Source organism: Malus domestica, chromosome 04 (genome assembly GCF_042453785.1).
Source record: "Malus domestica chromosome 04, GDT2T_hap1".
Taxonomy (NCBI): domain Eukaryota; kingdom Viridiplantae; phylum Streptophyta; class Magnoliopsida; order Rosales; family Rosaceae; genus Malus; species Malus domestica.
In genome coordinates this window covers 9,370,384-9,390,655 of record NC_091664.1, presented here as the reverse complement: position 1 = coordinate 9,390,655, position 20,272 = coordinate 9,370,384, and the positions used below count along the sequence as shown (strand labels likewise).

At 36.5% G+C, this 20,272-nt stretch overlaps 2 protein-coding genes across 2 annotated transcripts; both read left to right on the top strand.

Annotated features, from left to right (window-relative positions):
* The first annotated feature begins 3,779 nt into the window (after window positions 1-3,779).
* LOC103444763 (probable sodium/metabolite cotransporter BASS6, chloroplastic) lies at window positions 3,780-6,612 on the top strand. Its single transcript, XM_070820326.1, has 3 exons — window positions 3,780-3,892; window positions 5,479-5,672; window positions 5,746-6,612. The coding sequence occupies exons 2-3, from the start codon at window positions 5,507-5,509 to the stop codon at window positions 5,808-5,810; spliced, it is 231 nt and encodes a 76-aa protein (XP_070676427.1). The 5' UTR covers window positions 3,780-3,892; window positions 5,479-5,506; the 3' UTR covers window positions 5,811-6,612.
* A 4,851-nt stretch (window positions 6,613-11,463) lies between these two features.
* Window positions 11,464-19,889, top strand: LOC103444786 (uncharacterized). Its single transcript, XM_029101033.2, has 12 exons — window positions 11,464-11,812; window positions 13,041-13,159; window positions 13,252-13,358; window positions 13,442-13,529; window positions 14,976-16,071; window positions 16,220-16,274; window positions 16,367-16,448; window positions 16,593-16,673; window positions 18,584-18,688; window positions 18,767-18,816; window positions 19,031-19,151; window positions 19,470-19,889. Exons 1-12 carry the CDS (start codon window positions 11,626-11,628, stop codon window positions 19,551-19,553), a joined length of 2,175 nt encoding a protein of 724 aa, XP_028956866.1. The 5' UTR covers window positions 11,464-11,625; the 3' UTR covers window positions 19,554-19,889.
* The last annotated feature ends 383 nt before the right edge of the window (window positions 19,890-20,272 follow it).

Sequence of the window (20,272 nt, the reverse complement as noted above, 5' to 3'; positions counted from 1 at the left end):
TTTTTCTTTTCTGTTAAGGTGCTTGCAGCTGGTCCTGATATTTAAATGTTGTGTTTTTTGTTCGAATTTTTTGGATTTCTGGTTGCGTTTTTTTTAACTTTCTCCTGTTATTCAACCTTCTCCAAGTAGTATCGCCAACGCAATAGATAATTATCATCTGTTCAAATAATATATCATTCTTTCAATAAATATTTGTCATATAATATCATATATTACAAAGATTTTCTTATTTGTAGGTGATGATTACTTGGAAGGTTGGCCTCTATTTTAAGTAAATTGGACTAGTATTTTGACAAATGTTTGAGAAAATTAACTACAATAAACATATTTGACATTTCGTTGTAAAAATAATCAGTATTTATTATTTGTCATTATATCATCATTGTGTTGTTGTTATGTCATCATTTCGGCATTGATATATGATTAATATGTGGTCATTATATATGGCTATTTTCCTTATGTTTTTTCATACATAATCAATCAGTTATAATTAGGTGTCGAATTTGTACTCTATGTGAGTCAAATATGATATTACTTGCTTATAAGTAGAGAGTAAAATTACTAAATTGTAATACTATATTTTGTATAGAGGCCTTATTTGGTCACGTTTGGTGTAGCTGGTTCTTAGTTTAAGTATTGGTTTGGAACTAAGGTGCTTTTATAAAAAGTGGGTATAAAAAAAACTGAGCTCAAAAAAATGTTTGGTAAACACTTAAAAACAGCTTATTTTCATAGTTTTTGGTGAAAAATAAAACTGAAAACGTGAAGCAACAAAAATGAGCTTATTCTCATAGCGTAGCAGAAACAGTTTTTTTTTTTCAAAGCACAGCAATACCAAATCAGCTTTAAGTGGGACTATTTAAGCGCAATCCCGCCGCTAACGGAGCAACTTCATCATTTGGCTTGGGTTCTTATTCTTAAGATTTCTTTTTCTTAGAAATTTTTTCCTTATCTTGAAATTTCTGGGTTGGATTGTCATCCATTTGTAACAACCTGAAAGAATTTCGAAGATTGATTGTCGGGTAAGCACGAAGGAGTTTTTTTGGAAAAAAAAATTCGTGTCATGATTTTTTTAACTAAGTTAAAAGTATATGTGATACTTAAAATGTAATATAATCTTAATAATAGTCCAGAGTTCCAACAAACATATATTAGTATTTAGGATTGGCCTGGACAATAATCTAAAATATTGCGTAGTAAAATAGCATTACTTACTAGGATTCAGCTGGACAAGAGTCTAATCCCATCTAATTCTAACGACGAAATTAGCAGGGGGTCTAATAAACCATATATGACTTTTCCACCAGAATGTAGAACGCCAGAACTACAGAAAGATGATGCTAACGTTCCAAAGGAACAAGCTGCTCAAACTGATTTTTCAAGGTAAGAAGAGGTAGAGAAAATGCATCGAGTCAATGTTGGAGTACCAATCGCCACGACGTTGAAATAACCTATGTCATACTCTCAATAAAAGATCGAACAACCTTCAATAAAAGAGTACTTGTACCTGAAACCGACACATGTAAGTAGATAGAGAATACCTAGGGGCGCGAGACAACTCTTTAAGTAACCTTCAGCGCAGTACATACATTGGCCAAATGGTCCTAAGTTCCTAACAATTGTACCAAAATCTATATCTACTTCCCTTAGGCCATCTCTAAGCGAGGGCTGGCCAGAGGGCTCGTTTTAGCCCTCTGGCCCTCCAAGATTCCCCAAGATATTAATATTTTAATGAACAGTACAGGGTCATATTGGCCTCCGTCTCCACCCAAGGGCCAAAGGGCCAGATGACTCGTTTTAGCCCTGTCACAAAAAACCGTCTCCAACCGAGGGCCAAACATAATTTATTATTTAAAAACTACAATTTAAATCAAATCTAACGGCTAAATGTTTTTTTATGTTGTATAATTTGTATGTTGGTTAATGTTATTTAATGTTGTTTCATATTGTTTAATGTTGTTTCATGTTACTTAATTTAATTTAATGTTGTATAAATGGCCTAGGAAGTTATAGGAAAAAAATAGAATTGAAAAAAAATATGAAACAAATTTTGTGAAATAGAAGTTATAGGAAAAAAAATGGAATTTAAAAAAATATGAAACAAATTTTGTAAAATAGAAGTTATATGAAAAAAAATATGAATCAAATTTTGTAAAATAGAAGTTATAGGAAAAAAATAGAATTTAAAAAAAATTGAAACAAATTTTGTGAAATAGAAGTTATAGGAAAAAAATGGAATTTAAAAAAAAATGAAACAAATTTTGTAAAATAGAATTGAAAAAAAATATGAAACAAAATTTGATTCATATGAAAAGGAAAAAAAGGGGAAAAAAAGAAGTTTAAATTCATATATATATATAAAAAAAAAAGTTAATACAAGCCGTTATATTCAAAAAAATTCAAACTATTAGTGTCGGTTATAACTGACACTAATAGTAATTAAAAATAAAAAATTTTCCTTTGAATAACTATTACTGTCGGTTATAACCGACAGTATTAAAAATTATTCTTTAACGCTGTCGGTTATAACCGACAGCAATAGGAAAACATTAAAAAAAAAAAATAGCCAGCCCGGGGCTGGCTGGCTGGCCGAAAGCAGCCAGCCCTCCAGCCCTCTCCGATCTCGTGGGGCCCTTCCAGATTCCAGAGCCCTCTGGCCTAGCCCTTGGTTGGAGACGGTTTTAGGGCTATTTTCGGCCCTCTGGCCCTTTGGACCCTTCGGTTAGAGATGACCTTACTCTTTTGTTTTATTTTGTCAAAGGAATGGTAAAGCATTAAGCAAGTTGCGGCCATAAAAGATTTTGAAAATTAAAATTGAGGCTACGCACGTAATTAAGCTAAGATTAGTTTTATATATTTATGGATTGAGATCGTTGGACATATATTTGGTGGCTTACTTCATAATATATTTTTACATTATTGAAACTCATTTTTACTCAAGAAAATGTGCAAATCAACTTACTCAAACGATTCTAATTTCTATGGTGGGTTGGGTTGAGCGGTTCAACGGGTTTTGATTATTTATTTTATTTCTTATTCCTAAAGAGAGTATAAGTGACAAATAATCTAAAATACATGTAGCGAAGTGAAGTGAAATTAGCACTCTAAATATTCATGTAATAATGTAAGAAAACTATTATTAGCACTTTAAAATCCAATTCTACATTCTTCACAAGTGTATTTTTCTTTTTAATTATAGAAAGTTTGGAGCACAAAATGAGATTTTTTTAATACAAATAGCAATTCCCTAATGTAGTATTAAACTTATCTTGTGAATTTGGTGTTGTAGAATCATTATTTATTACTTAATATTTAAATTTCATAAATATAAATAAACCAAGCGTGTTTAATAACTATTATATTTATATATATGTGTATGTAAAATAGATCTATGTTTAAGAATTGTTGATATTCGGATGTCGGATTCAATAGGATTAATAATACTTCAACCTAATACAATCTAATTACTGTACGGATGGTGGTGTTTCTCCTCAAAAATAATTTTTTTTAATTTACAACCCAACCGAACCAAACAAATTTCATTGAGCTGGTTTATAAACCCACGAATGTGCCCACCCTAATTTGCCGGGAGGCAGACCTGGATCCGGCCCGGAATTCGTTGACCCACAAATATAGGCAGTGTATTGGCTAGTGGACTGACTGTATACTTTTATCTCAGCTCTCTCCTTCCCTGCTGTGCAGAGAGTATGCACAAAAATGGCTTTGCAATTGCAAGTGCAACTGCATGCTCCTCTTAATAACAACTACCAATTACAGATTCACCGACGTCTAAATCAACACCATCCACCTCAAACCCAGCCGCCAAATCTTTGTTCCATTATCCCAATCTCACAGTCTCTGAGCTCCCTTCGTTCTCGGTCGATATCTCCGTGTAAGTAGCTATCTTCGCATTTTTCTGCTCTTTTATTTGAATAAAAAAATATAATCTTTTCGTTTAGATATATCATTTTTTGTTTGTTGTGTACAATGCGATTGCAGAACTTGTCGGATTCTTTTCATTCGCATTCGGGTCAATTATGCATCCGGACCATCGCAGATGCATTTCTTTCTGTTACTGACTCTTTTTTTGTTCCAATATTGTTTTCGTTTTGTTTTGATACAAATATATTCTACTCTAGATATAAATTGGACTAAGCCATCATTATTAATTTGGTATTGCATTCATCTCACATGATTGTACTAGATAGAAGGCTCACATGAGCATTGGTTATGCAATGTGATGGGGTGAGAGTGGGAAGAGAGAATGTGGCACGTCGGGACGCGAATAGATTAGATTGAGGATAATACTTGCATTCCCAGTAGGAGACGAACCCATTCGTTCACTTGAAAATATCGTATCTTTACCATAGAAATTTCATAATCGAAACCGTTCAATCTCTTAATCTTCATTTGTATCCCTACAGAAAATCATTTGAACAAGTAGCATATTCATGATGAACCATAGATTTATTTCATATATTTGGACGACTAAATGATATCTGATGCCCTAGGGTTGATCTTCACATGAAGATTAGAACATTAAAATAGTTCCGTTTGTGAAAGTTTTACAGTGAAGATACGTTATAAGTAACTGTGGGAATGAGCTCACGTGCTTAATTGGAAGAAAATAAAACTTATTGAGAGTAATCCAAGCAGACGATTTAATCTAGTACTAAGTGACATTGTGACAGAGATTTAGTTGACATTGTTCGTTGGTTTTGTTTGTTTCTTGGTTACTACTTGGACAAAGTTTTCACGTCCTTACATCAAATTTATCATCATTAGGATGATGCAAACATATATGTCTTGTAGTAATAATAGAAACTCAAATCTTTCTTTCATGCTAGAAAATTGAATCTTTAATTGCGCTGAAATCAGATGAAGAGATGCTAAGAAAAGCTAATGGTATTATTGTCAACTTAAAGTTTTATGCTCTCGATAAACAGCGTTTTGATTTGCAACGGCTGCAATGCATTTAATGGTTTTTATCAACTTAAACGTTTTGTGCTGTCGATAAAACAGCATTGTGATTTGCAACTACTGCAATGCATTTTTTTGGGGCACCAAACCCTGGGCTTGTTCCCTTAAACAAGTCGATCATGACTGGCCATGGTGGCATGACAATGTGCGCATGCACATGTAACCCTTGCTGGTACACATTGGTTCTTGTCCTTCCACCTACTTTCACAAGGTTTACCAACAGGTTCTTGAACCTTGTTTAAATGAATTGGTTGGTCATCATTAAACCTTGTTTGGAAAGTGTTTAGTGAAAGTGAGCTACTTCCACAGAAGGTTGAGTTTTAGGTGATTTACATGCCAAGACTTAAACAACTATATTCAGCCAATATTTTGTAGAATCCCCTTTCATCTTAATATTTTGTAGACTATGTTTTTTGGTAGGTGGAAAGATATGCATACAAAAGAAGTGGATTCTTTTTCTCATTTTTAAAGTAACATAAACCTTTTTCTACGGCCCAGGTACTATGCACCTGCATTAGGGTTTTTGATGTTTGCAGTTGGGGTTAATTCCAGTGAGAAGGATTTCCTCAAAGCTTTTAAGAGACCGACATCTGTTCTAGCTGGTTATACTGGTCAATTTCTTGTCAAGCCACTCCTTGGATATGTTTTTGGATTTATCGCGGTAGCAATATTTGGTCTTCCAACTCCAGTAGGTAAGAAGATTCACCCTGCCTCCCTGTCAGAACACTAGAATGAAGTGTGACCTTTTCTTATATCTGTGATCAGGTGCTGGGATTATATTGGAATATTGTGTTAATGGTGCCCAGTCTCAAACTATGCTACTTTTCTGACTGGACCCGACAGTGGCCCCTCTGAGCATTGTCATGGCATCATTATCTACTGCTTCTGCAGTATTTATCACACCATTCTTATCGTTATTTCTCATTGGAAAGAGATTGTTGACTTAAGGGGAATGGTGTCCAGCATTCCGCAGATTGTAGTCACTTCCAGTTGCTGCAGGCTTGCTTTTGAATCGATGATACACCAACTCTGGATAATATTGATTTTAACACAATGTACATTTGGAGAGATTCTGACTTGTCTTATATATTGCACCTTCAGGTTTCGTCTCCAAATATGTGATGCTATTCGGCCATTTTTGCCTCCACTATCTGTGTGTTGGAGCACCACTTGCCATTAACATTGAGCCTGCTATGTCTCCTTTTGGACTAACCGTTTTGTTGCTCTTTATCGCATGTTATTTGACGGCTTTTATAGCTGGCTGTTTTCTTACTGGCGTGGTCTTTCATACGACACCTGATGTTAAAGCTCTACAAAGAACACTATCCTATGAGACAGGTTCTACCTTTCTCTCTTATCACTTACCAATACATAATATTTAGGAATTTATGGCACTATTAATCATTCGCTTTTGCAGGAATGCAAAGAAATCTTCTGGCCCTTGCAAATAGAGTTTTCCAAGATCTGCAATCTCTATGAATCAATATCTTTGGCTTAAATACCAATTTTGTTTTCTTTTTACACCAATTCAAATCATGTCACTTAATCTTACTGCAAGCAGAAAGGTTCTTCTGCAAGCACTAAACTTCTGCATTAAGTTTAAGATATTCACTATTTTTACTGTTGTCTACAGACTGTGATCATGTCTTTGATGGGCTTCTCCCTCGTCATGGTTTGCGCAAAAAAGAAAGAACCATGACAAAGCGCATCTCAATTGTCGAAAGTTGGTTTGATGGCTTGCAGCATATGGATAACTTTTTTTATTTTTATCGAAACGTATGGAGAACTACGACTGAAGTTTAAATAATTTTGTACTATTACACTATGTTTGGACGAGAGAAATAAATTTGGAATTTTGACGAGAGTCAGACTTTGGCATACACCAATTTCCTTGTTTGAACTCATAAATTTTCACCCAAAAAGAAAAAAAAACTTAAAATTTGGGACCTTCAATCCCAAAGTTTAAATTACATATAATTAGGTGTCATTTTCAAATTTCTACGAGTGAGAGTTTAAAAATAAAAAATTATGTATTCAAATTTCACTGTGTTTTTAAGTTAACTAAACAAGAAAATTCACAAATTCTAGAAAATAAAATTCTGTTATTTTAAATTTTTTTAGTAATCTTAAATCTCCATATACAAACGCAGTGTTAGAGTTTTTATTTTTATACAACCAATAATGGGGAAGAGAATCAAACTTAGAACCTTTAGTCTAGAGGTAAATGTTCTTAATTAGTTGAGCTACACCATCCCAACCCCTAGAAGTGCTAAAGTTTGTATAAACTCATTTTGTATATTTTGCCTCATGTAAAAATTATGAGTTTCAACATTTTGAATAAAATCAAACACACTCTCTCCCAATGTTAGCAAAAGAGAGATGGGAAGAAAATTACAATAACTCAGTTTGTTGTAGATAGTATTATTAATTACAAATGTGATTGTATAAATTTGAAAAATTCTGAACAGATTTGGAGATCAAATTCTTATAGGTTTGTATTACTTGCAATGTAAAAAAGTCTATCATGATTGGTATAAATAAAGGTATAGGCCAAGGGGTGAGGAGAGCTCTTTTCTCTTGTGTCGTCATCTGTCTTTCTCGCCCATTTTAAAATTTAGTTTACAACACATTATCAGAATCACCTGTCTCTAAGAGAATAAGAGAATCCCTTAACGAAACCTTGCGAAAGCTTTTCACCATCTTCATCAACATCCAAGTAATCTTAAACCCTAAGCTATTTCATTTCAGTTTGATTTATGCCATGAATACTATGATTATTGTTCTATGCTATATGCATGTTATATGTTGATTATATGTGGGGGTATATTGAAAAATAAGGAAAAATGAAGGGATTCCAAAACCCTAAATTGCAGAAGTCGCAGGTTGAAGCGCGCCTGCTTTCAAGCCGAGCTAAGTCGTTCAGCCGCGCCAGTCCCAAGCCCAGGTTGCATGACATCTCGTTTGACACATCTTCTTCTTCCTTAGCCTCCCTGCCTTGTGTATTCGTGAGGGTTGCGATCCCGAGCCACCTCCAATGACTTTTGTTGTCATTAATGGTGATGGCACCCATCTCTGACACATGTAGTTGTCGTGGTTGTGATTCGGGATTACCTCGGTGATGAAATCAAGGAGATTCCTTTTGAATCTCATCAAAACCCTTGACCCAAATTTCGTTCAACCACCACCATAATCCGTCAAAGACGTTGACAACCATGGGGATGAATCTGCAGACCCTCTGATGTCGAGATTTCTCCATGGTGAAAGATCGGGTTCCACTGTGAGCCCAAGGCTGGAGCCTTGCCTGGAAAACACCTCCCTCGATCTAATTAAGGTTGATGGTGAGGTTTGGAGCCTCTGTCTCAACCTCAGAAACCCAGACGCCGCTTGGAACGGCTAGCCTTACAACCGCGACAAGAGCAAGGTTCTTCAGAGATTCAGTTGGGAGTCACCAAACAGTATAGACCATGTTTCGGCAAGAGTCTAAGAAAGGACCCTGATAGCTTCGGTTGTGGTCCACCGAACAATATAGACCCTGCTTTGACAGAAATCTATCAAATGACCTTGACAACTTCGGCTGTGGTCCACAAAAAGGGAATGCCGTGCTTCGGCAAAGGTGTACCAATCAAAGTGCCTTGCTTGGACAGGAGCCTACCGAATTGCACGCCTAGTTTTGGATGGGGTTGTATCAAACTTGATCTTCCTGCTCGGTAGTAGGATGCCGAACATACCCCTTATCCCCAGTTTTTTATGGGAACCTCCGAACCTTATTTGGTTCTGCGCCCCCTTGGTTTTGGAATGTGCTTGATACCATACATACCCATGCCCCGATACTTGGGCCTGAAGCTCAAATATATCCAATGACGAGTCTAGAAGACTCCCCCACACATACGATGTGAAGTTATCTGCTTTATGTGGTTTCATATACTATTGAAATATTATATCCACATGACGCCATAATTGTGGAGTGGAGGATCATAATATGTCACGTCAGAATACTAACATATTTTTTTAATAAAATACAAATGAAATGATGATATTGATCTGCAACATCCAAATTCAGAGACCAGTTGTGAAAACAAGCCCTTATAAAAATGGGGGGGGGGGGGAGAGAGAGAGAGAGAGAGGGCTCAGGTGTATAAGAATTGTGTCTTCACCCCCTAATCTTATAGCTTTACTTATACTAATAATGATGAACTTTTTTACATTACAAGTAATACAAAGCTTATATATGAGGATTTGATCTCCAAATCCTATTGAGATTTTACTTTAAATTTACACGATCACTAAAATACTATTGACAACATATACAAATATATATTATATACATTTTCATATCTTAATCGTTAAGAATGTGGCGACCTACGTATACTAAGTAATCCAATTTGGTAAGCTAAGCTGTGTTTCCTAATGATGTATGAAGACAAGACTACATTTAAGAGAGAAGCCGGATTCCTTGTCTACTTCTATATGAATTCACTCTACGCCTTATAGTTAAAGGGTTATTTAACGACCAAATAAAGCCAACGAATTTGATGATTTTAACGTTATACAATTATTCATGGTACAATTTTTTGTTAGGAAGATACCATTAGTTTTTTTTTAAGGGTACTCTTAAACAGGGTTGGCCTTAAGAATTTAGAGGCCATGTGCAAAATTTAGATGGGGGCCTTTATTTTCTAATGGTGTATTTTTTTATATTATTTCTTAACTTTCAATTTATTCAATAAAATTGAAATATTATAAATTAGGGAATAAAAAATAAGTTTGTTTTATAGGAGTTTTTTTTTCCTATCTTCAAAAGGTCTTGAATTCGAAACAAGGTGAATGTTTTTGTGTAAATTTGTCTGCTCAATAAGTTTATAATATGCAAAAAAAATTAAAATTCCAAAGCAAGGACGTAGGGAATCGAACCCCACTCCTGGGTGAAAGAGTAGGAAGCCTAAAACACTACCGTTTGCAAATAACTTTGGTATTCTCTTGCACATTTAATATATTTATATGTATATGTGTACATGTAAAGAAATTTTGGGGATCCTTCCGAATTGAGGGCTCTGTGCGGTTGCACCTTTTGCACATCCTCAAGGCTCTGCTCTTAAACAGTATTGTAGAAGCCCATACTATACGGAAAGAAATTCTCTCTAGATCTCTTCTGCAAAGATCACCGGATCAAGTGATCCAAGCTCTTGAAATTTGATCAAACGGCTAAACACAGGGATTACTTTTAAAGGTTATAATAATTTTAGCCGTTTAATCAGATTTCACGAGTCCGAATCACTTGATTAGGTGGCTTTGGCGGAAGAGATCCGGAGATGATCTCTTACCATATTATACCACATTCTTCCAAAAATGTCAGTTTCTAAAATCACGACTGTCATTTAATACTACAGTTTAGTGGTATTATTCTTTACTTATAAGTGAGAGGTTTTAGGTTCGATTATATTTGATGGCGAATTTGAATCACATTATTTCTAGCGGTTTAGCCCAGTCCCCCACCCCATTATTTGTTCACAAAAAAAAAAAAAAATCACGAGAGAAATTTGCAAGGGGGCTATCGAATGACTTTTTGCCTCTTATATTTTACATTAGGATTACATGTAGATGAGCTTTTGAAAAAAAAAATAGTAAAATTTGGTTGTGTGAATTACATTTCTACTCCATATTTCTTATTCATGTTCTGTTTTAATTAAAGGGTTAAACTGACAATTTCACAGAGTTTTGGTTGACAATGAGTGTTTTATTAATTAGTAGAGATATACCGCTGCTATCACGTCTTTGGACTTGGACCTAACACTATTGGAAATTTTTCATTTTCATTTTTAGATGCGAAATAAAAAAATAGTGCCGCACGCTTATTTTTATTTTTCACACACATTCTAAATTTTGAACTGTCGAATTTGAATAAATTGAAGAAGATTAATGACATAAAATAAACAAATATGTGAAAATAACGCCAATCATAAAAAATTTAATTTCAATTAAAAGTAAATTGTAGATATGGTCCCTTAACTTTAACTCAATTGGAGCAATGGTTGTTAAACTAAAAATCCATTACCATTGGTCCCTCAACTCATCAAAACGTGCAGCTATGATCCCTCAACTAAAAATTCATTACCTTTGGTTTCTCAACTTTAATTCAACTGGAGAAATAGTCCCTTAACTTTAATCCAATTGTAACAATGGTCATTCCAATATAACTCGCTTTCCCAAAATTTTTGATGTAGTTGACGAAAATGATCATAATTACACACTTTGATGAGTTGACGGACCCTAATTATATAAATGGTTATTCCAACATAACTTATTTTGACAAAATTTTGAAGAAATTTATGAAAATGACTATAGCTATACATTTTGATAAGTTGAGAGACCAATGATAATGAGTTTTTAGTTAAGGGACCATTACTCTAATTTAATTAAAGTTCAGGCACCATCACTACAATTTACTGTTTAATTAAATATGAAGTTTCCAATAAAAATATTATTGAAGGACAAAAAAATAATAGAACTTTAGCTCAGGCGGTTCCGTCGAACCAAAACAAATAATGCAAATGCTCCACCAGTCACAATCTCCTCTCTCTCACTATCTAACGAACAGAAAGGAAAACGAAAAACCGAGAAGGTGGTGATCAAAATTCAATTAGAGCCATGGCGTCGTCGTGGTCGACCGAAGAATCGAATCCCGATCAGCAGCAGCCACCACAACCGCCGCCGCAGCAGCAACAACAATCAGTGAAAGAGTGTGTCCACAAGACCAAGCTCATCCAATTTTTGGGACGCTCCACTCCTATCGTCCTCCAGAACGACAATGGTCCCTGCCCGCTCCTCGCTATCTGTAATTCATCTCTCTCTCTCTCTCTCGTTCGCTTAGGGTTTCGCTTTTTGATTTTTCTTGCTTTTTGATTCGGATTGATTGGTTGCCAAGAAAGTAGAGGAAAATGATTAGGGGATTGGTATTTTGACTCGCAATCTGAAATTGGTTCGTGGTTTTCTGTAAGTGTGAGTTGCAGGTGTGTTAGTGTAGTCAGAAACTGAGATTCGAAATTTCTGTTATTTTTCGTACGCTGGTTTTTTGGCAAACAAACAAACATGGAGGAAAAATACCGACTTGATCACTCAATACCCTGAATTCTTCATTTGTTTGGTCTGTTTTTTGAGTCCGAAATCGAGATTTGGTCCTTGCAAATATTGCTTAATCATGCTTCATGTACTCAAGATTGGAGGGTTCTGTTATCAAATTTTCAGTTCATTTATAGGGTTTTCTGATCGTCAATCGTGTCAATTATCGAACCAAACTAAAAGAAATCAAGGAATTTAGGTTTTGAGCCTTAATCAAATGTGCATTGATGTTAGGGTTCGTCCCCCTCCCTCCGAACTATTTTGCTAGTTAACGCCTGGGGGGATCATTTGAATTATGCTTGGGGAATAATTATTAGCGCTCCAAAATAGTCATCATGCACTTCTCTCCTTTATTTTCGCTAGGGATGACTTTTTTGGAGTGGCAATAGCAGCTCCCTATGTTTTCCCATGTGCACAATTCTTTTTTTTTTCCCCTTCTCAGATTGACTGTTGAGAAAATGGTGACATATAACATATCTGATTAACTAGATTTGAATTTTGGATTGAATGACTACTCTATTTGGTTGTCAAGCTGAGAAGGAATAATCGCGCCGTTTATTACTGTTTCTCTAATCAATTGTCAATTATTATTGTTATTATTTTTCGATTGTTAATTCCCTGGTTAGCTTTTTTGTTGCTGGGAGATCTGCGGATTAAATGGATAACTTTATGAATCTTAAGCGCCGTTGCTATTTGATTTTAATTAAATGAATGGTTCAATTTAGCTATAAAAAATCTTTAATGAGGTCAGGCCTATGATAAATTACAGTGTTCTGGATGGATTCCTTATGTAGGAACAAAAATATCATGCATGCAAGTGAATTTGAACATGAATAATCCTGTGACTTACACCTAGGGAAAGATACGCATACTGCGATTATTATTTTATTGGGGAAATAGACTCATGCCTTCTTTTTGTTGGTTTAAATTTGAGTTTCTTACAGGTAACGTTCTCTCGCTGAGGAACAGCTTGAATTTGAGTCCAGACACGTCAGAAGTCTCACAGGAGAAACTACTTTCACTCATTGCTGAAAGACTGATTGATTCTAACAGTAATATCGATGTAATTAACAACAATTTTCTTTCATTGCCACTTCCGAGTTTCTCTCTTTCTTTTTGTAAATTGATGTGAACTATGTTGTTATTGTGATTTAGAATAAAGATGCTGGATATGTAGAAAACCAACAGCAGAACATTGCTGATGCTATTGATCTTCTCCCTCGACTTGCAACGGGGATTGATGTAAATATAAAATTCAGAAGGTTGGCATTGTTTATTTCTACCTGTAGTTTATTGTGATGTTCTGCATTGTGAGTTTTAATTGAAATTTAACTAATGATTGCAGGATAGATGATTTTGAGTTTACTCCAGAGTGTGCCATATTTGACCTGTTAGACATTCCACTATATCATGGTTGGATCGTTGATCCGCAGGTTTGCTTCTTTAGTTCTCAATCCTTATGTAGCATGAGTAGAGTTATTCAAGCACTAATTTTGTTTATTGCAAAAGTCTGACATTTGTTGGAGGTTCATGCAATTGGGTCTGGTGTGGTAGGCTCCCTTAATGCTTATTTGCCTCACATAATATAGTAGTTAAGAAATTGGGAAGAGAATTATATGAACTAATCATAACCTGAAGGGTAAATATAGTTTAACTCTGGTCACAGATTCACAATAAGATACTAAATCACGACCATACTATGCAAAGTAGAAACTACTTAACACCGTAAACAAATTAGGAAAGAAAATCTTCTTATTTCCCAATTATGGTATACTTTAATATACCCCCAAAGATGTAGCATATGGATATGGTTGATGATCATTCTCCTACCTGTTACATAATTTAAAAATTTAATTAATAACTTAGAAACGTAAAAGAAACTGACATAATTAAATGAAAAGCATTAAACAAAATAGATTTGTGCTTGTGCTGAGGTACATCACGTGTGTCTACATACTGAATGACAATGTGTGCCTCCACAATAGAAGATATCTTGTGTCTTCATAAAACGACTAAAGCCTCACCACAAAGATGGGTCACAAACTTTTTGGCCGAAGAAAGAACATAGATTGTATATTGAGTTTATGGGTAGGAATAATCAATTGGATCTTACGCAGGCAAGCACAAGAGAGCCACACATCAAAATTGCTCTTGCATAATATGTACAGGTCCTGCACATTTGTATGCATGTGTCATTTATGTTTTGCTAAGGTGGTATCTGGTTGATTTTGGGTACTTGTAGTCCCTGTGTGCCACATGCAGCAGGCAATTACTGGGATAAAATTTATGTGGTGGCCACCAAAGGGGTTGCGATGGAATTTGAACTCAGGATTTGAGGTCTGTGTGCATACATATATTTAATCTCAACCAGCCCTTCGTATATATGGAAAATTCCAGTAATGAAATGACATGTATCACATCATAACTGGAAACAAATTCAGAAAATCTGTTGCTTAGGTATTGAATTGGTCATCACTTGATTGGAATTTTGACATGCAGTTCATCTCTGCGAATTTCTGGGGTGGGAAAACAGCATATAGTTTGAAAATTCTGATGATTTTTCTGTGTTGGTGTAACTCGTTAGTCATTAATATGATTTAAGTTTTTCGGGAAACTTGTTACTGATACCATATGCTATGGTTCTACATTTTTTATTTTATTATTTAAATTTTTATGTCGGGAAAATTCATGATATTCTGAATAGGCTACTAGGCTACAATGCACACATCCTTTATTCCCTGGTTTGTAACATTATATGGTTTCTTTCATAATTTTTTTTCATTAGAATGTTGTTCTGTTTTTTGTTGAATAATATGCCATCTGGTATTTACATCATGGTCTTTGTTTTTGTAATCAATTTGCTAGTGTATGCTAACCAGGATGATTGTACTGCCAATGCAATTGGGTCAAAGTCTTATAATGCTCTCATGGGGGAGCTTGTTGCACTGGAAACACAGAATATGGAGAGTGAATGTAAGAGCACTCCAGAAGAAGATTGCGTTGATTTTGCTGCTGCAACAACTGCAACCCTGGGAGTCCCTTCACCATGCCTTTCTAAAACTAGATCTTTTGACGAGTCTCCACGTTCAGCTTCTGATGAACCAAAGGCAAGAAAAGGTGACCGTGAAGAAGAAGAGGAGTTGATGAGGGCTTTACAAATGTCTGTGGCCGAATTGACAACCTCAGCGGGTGATCCACGTGCAGTCGTCTGTACTGAGTCTACTGACAGAGCCCCTCTGTCAATTAGCTCAGATGCAAGTACACTTCCTGAGAAGGTTATGCCTGTAGATTCTGTAGATGAATTAGAGAATCATGCTGCTGTATACAATAATGTACATCAGTCAGAACTGTCTGTACCAGAAGATTGCAATGCCTCCAGGAATGAGAGTAGTAATGTGATATCTTTCAGTACTACTCCAGGACAAACAGCATTCTCTTTGTCAGAGACTGTTAAGGCAGAAAATACTGATCAGCCAGCTTATATGAAATCAGAAGAGCTTGTTTCTTCTGATCTGGTTGTGAAAAGCACTACAAATGAATCAATCAAGATTGAAAGTGGAAATTTTTTTTCTCCTGGGAAAGATACTGAGTCAGTGGAGAAAAACCTTACAAATGTGTCAATAGGGGGTGAAAAGTTTGAGAGTCAGGCCAAGCTTACACCTGATGCTCATGGACATCTGGATAAGCAAAATGAGAGCAACGTGACAGAGGTATCTTGCTCATCTGCTTCAAATGTGGGTTTGAATTCATCTTCTGGCAGAATGCAGCAACAGCAAGGTGATGCTTCAGAAACTTTAGCATCAAGTGTTGAAGGCGGTGAGCCCATATATGAAGGAGAGGAGCGCATTCTGGATTCGAGAACTCCAGTTTTAGAAGACAGAGAGCCTGTATATGAAGGTGAGGTGGTACTTGCAAAACAAGATGACAAAAACCCCTTAGATGCAAGGCCCAATGGTGAAATCACCCCACACCAAGGTGAGTACTATACCATATCAGAGCGGAAAAATGATTATTTGTGGATCTCATTATTTCATTTGTAAATTTGGTGACTATTTGCGTTCAGTTAATGTTTTTAATGTTCTGATATAAACCATTTCCCATTGCAATTGCCAACTGGGTTCAGGTGAACTGGTCAGGACTTTTTTGAAGAATAATGCTAGTCAGTTGACATTTTATGGGTATGCTGGCTTACTTTGACCTTTGTAGCCCTATAATCCTTTTGGATTAAAGTCATGCTCTCAATTAACTTATTGTTATTGTGGTTGTGCAGCCTTTTCTGCTTACAAGAGGGTCTTAAAGAGCGTGAGCTATGTGTTTTCTTTCGAAATAATCACTTCAGCACCCTGTTTAAGGTTAGTATGTATTGGAAGTTTAATGACTGATGTTGCTTTTCTTGAACTGCCAGGATCATCTATTTGGGTGGGGAAAAAAAAATTGAAATACATGATTTAATTTCTTTTAGGGAAAATATTTACCAGATCTCATTTCTTTTGCAGTTCAATGGTGAACTTTATCTTTTGGCCACTGATCAGGGTTACATAAATCAGCCTGATTTGGTGTGGGAAAAGCTAAATGAGGTATGATCTGTAATTCCTATGTTTTTAAGTAAAGGATATTGTTATCCATTATGCCTTTTTACTTATCATGATAGATTGGCTAAACAAATGAAAAATAAAAAATAAATCGCATTTATTTTTATTGACAAATCAGAATTGCTCGGAGGTATTTAAAGAATGATCACTGGTTTTGATCTCAGTTAAAAGTAGATACATGCTGATGTTTTTTATATTAATATACTTATGGTGGAACCTAACCATTTTAAGGGAAATATTTAAACTGAGGAACCCCATTGGCCCAACCTGGTTAGTTTAAATTTTGGGTAAAGTACAAAAAACTACCTCAACTATTGGTGTCACTACACTTTCATACTTTATCTTTTTAAAATGATAATGACATACCTCATCTTACGAATTTGTGTCAATGTCGTACCTCCGTCAGTTTTTCTGTTAATTTTTCTGTTAAGTGCCGACGTTGCTAGATACGAGGGCCACTCACTAATCCAACTGGATTAAAATATAATATTTTAATAATTAAAAATTAAATTTTTTTTTTATTCAATCTCTCTCGCCTCTCTCTCTTCTTTGCATCCCCAAAACCCCTTCCCACCTGACCCCCCCCCCCCCCGACCCATTCCCACCCGTCCCCCCAAACCTTCCTCCACCACCCTCTCTCTCTCTCTCGCCTCTCTCTCTTCTCTCTCTCTCTCTCTCTCTCTCTAGACACCCACCTGCATCCCCAAAACCTTCCCACCCGTCCCCCCCAAACCTTCCTCCCCCTCACCCTTTCTTCCCCCTGCTCCCATCGCTCCCATCTTCTCTGCGCAACCTCTCCCTCCAAAAACTCTCCCCTCTAGAGCCCCTCGACCTCTCCGTCTCCCAACTCTACTTCGCCACTCCCGCCCCGCCACCCCTCCCTCAATCACCTGCCTCACCGTCAACCACAACCTCTTCTACACCGCATCGAGAAATGCCTCTGGATCTTCGTTGCTTTGAGCTTGAAGATTTGGCGGGACTCGGATCTTCGCTACGTTAAGTCGGTCAAGGCACATGAGGACGCCGTGAATGCATTGGCAGTGTCGAACGATGGGACGGTGTACACCTCTGGGTGTGGTCCAAACCGTTTGGGGAAGACAGAGAAGACAGGAGCGGGGTGGGATCTGGGTTGGGTGGTTTTGGTTTTGAGTTTGGGGAAGACAGAGTGAGGGGAAGAAAGGGTGAGGAGGAGGAAGGTTAGGGGGGGACGGGTGGGAAGGGTTTGAGGGATGCAGGTGGGTGTCCAGAGAGAGAAGAGAGAGAGAGGCGAGAGAGAGAGAGGGTGGTGGAAGAAGGTTAGGGGGGGACGGGTGGGAAGGGGTGGGGGGGGTTAGGTGGGAAGGGGTTTTGGGGATGCAGAGAAGAGAGAGAGGCGAGAGAGATGGGGGAGAGAGAGAGAGAGAGAGGAGAGAGATATAATATAAAAAAAAAATTATTTTTTTAATTTTTAATTATTAAAATATTATATTTTAATCCAGTTGGATTAGTGAGTGGCCCTCGTATCTCTAGCCACGTTAGCACTTAACATAAAATTTAACAGAAAAACTGACGGAGGTACGACATTGACACAAATTCGTAAGATGAGGTATGACATTGTCATTTTAAAAAGATGAGGTATGAAAGTGTCGTGACACCAATAGTTGAGGTAGTTTTTTGTACTTTACCCTTAAATTTTCTAGTTAGCTGAAATGTTAGGTGAAGAAGTTCATCAACAATCCCGCTATTTTCTGCCATAGAAATATAAAAGTTCCATTTGTAGAGAGATGTTCAAAATAGTAGGGTGCCTTGATGCTTAAACTTTTAAAGTGGTATTCTTACATTCATATTGTCAATCTCTCTCTCTCTCCCTCCCTCCCGCTTTCAGTATCCTAATGATGGTTCCCTACGCATTTCAGGTCAATGGGGATACATTGTTTATGACAGGCAACTTCAAAGAGTTTAAGGTAGAAAGTCATACAAATGATACGTGGGATGAAAACAATGCTGTCACCAGCACTGCGGTATGCAGTACCTTTGGTACTTTTATATTTAGTCTCTGCACAGTTTTCTGGGATGCTAATATGAAATCAATGTTTCAGGACTATCTTGCTAGCATGGATAGTGCAGGACAAGCGGGATTCGATATGAAGTAACTATTTTACTTTGCTTCTACTTGGAGATTAGTAGTTGATTTACAATCTGTGGTTTAAAACCAAAGGAGAAATGAAGTTTTAGGGATATTGCCCACTAAAATATGATTTTGCCTGTTTCTGCAATTAGACAAGTTACAGCTTGCTATTTAAAATATGGTTTGGCCTATAGAGTTGAAAATGTACTAATAATGTTAAATTGTGTTCTGGCAGCTCTGATATGCAGTTGGCAATTGCTCTGCAGCAGCAAGAGTTTGAACAACAACCACAGCAGCGTCAAAACTCTCAGCAACCATCTATTAGTGGCAATTCAAGGATGGTTGTAGGTCCCCAGGTACAGTTTCTTGTTCAATATATGTTCTAATATTTCTTTTGTTTTAGCCGTTTCAAAGTTTTGCCGCAAAAACTTGGGAAAATAATTGTAATGCTCCATCTTACAACAATTGAACTAGTCAGATACTAATTTTGTATAAGCATATCCAATCACATATGTGCCAGGGCGTCTGACCTACTAATTTTGATAAACACAGTGATCCATGTTTTAGATTACATAGGGTTGGTGCAGCCAGTCGTAGCATGATGAAGTATTGTAGGTTTTTATTTTCGGAGGTTGGCATATGAATTTGAAGAGCAAACTATTTAAATTATGCAGGCGACAAGAAACAAAGCCAGAACTTCGTCAGCATCCGCATCTGCAAGACCCGAAGCAAAAAAGGAGAAGTGTACTTTGATGTGACTTCCGGCAGCCAGCAGTCTTACAAGTTTGTATTGTAAATGGTGTTTGTCTTGGCCCCGATTTATTTACGACATGAATCAACCCCCTCCAACTTTTTATGTGATTTTTTAGATGAAAGTTTTTGACTGTATATAGTCAAGTAGATAAACAAATCGTTTGTCGGCCCTCCCCCAAGCTTGGCAGTTGTTCAAACCGGATGAATGAGGGCCGTGTTCTAACTCGTCGGAGAGGTTCAGAGAAATATCGGATAACGGTGAAACTGGGCTCTTGTTCGCTTAACATTCTGAGCCGCTGTAGCATGTTTTCCTATCAATCTTAATGAAATCCATAGAGCCACATCTGGAAAAATACTCTTCCTGTATTTTCTGCCAAATTTCGTACCTTCTCACGCAATGCGAGATTGAGTACCATTCAATATCACCACAATGGGAACACAAAACCACTTTTGAAGTATCGACGGAAACGATCATCTTGCAAATTTCCATGGTTGAACGGATCAAAGTTCAGTATTGACGACGTATTGTATTGATTTGAAATGTTGAAAAGATCATTTCAACGATTGAAATTTTGTTCGCAGTCAATTTTTCTGCTTTTTAAATGTTGAGAACAATCTCATATGCTGAGGTGATGGGAATTTATGGGTAGGTAAATGAATAACTTGACGGGAAATTGGCCTATCATGTTTTTTCAAATCACAAATGTTGAAATGGTTAGTTTTT

Coding starts and splice junctions, on each gene's coding strand:
- LOC103444763 (XM_070820326.1), top strand. CDS start 5,507: ATGTTTGCAGTTGGGGTTAATTCCAGTGAGAAGGATTTCCTCAAAGCT. Junction 5,673..5,745: donor TGGTCTTCCAACTCCAGTAG/GTAAGAAGATTC, acceptor ATCTGTGATCAG/GTGCTGGGATTATATTGGAA.
- LOC103444786 (XM_029101033.2), top strand. CDS start 11,626: ATGGCGTCGTCGTGGTCGACCGAAGAATCGAATCCCGATCAGCAGCAG. Junction 18,689..18,766: donor ATGCTGTCACCAGCACTGCG/GTATGCAGTACC, acceptor TCAATGTTTCAG/GACTATCTTGCTAGCATGGA. Junction 18,817..19,030: donor CAAGCGGGATTCGATATGAA/GTAACTATTTTA, acceptor GTGTTCTGGCAG/CTCTGATATGCAGTTGGCAA.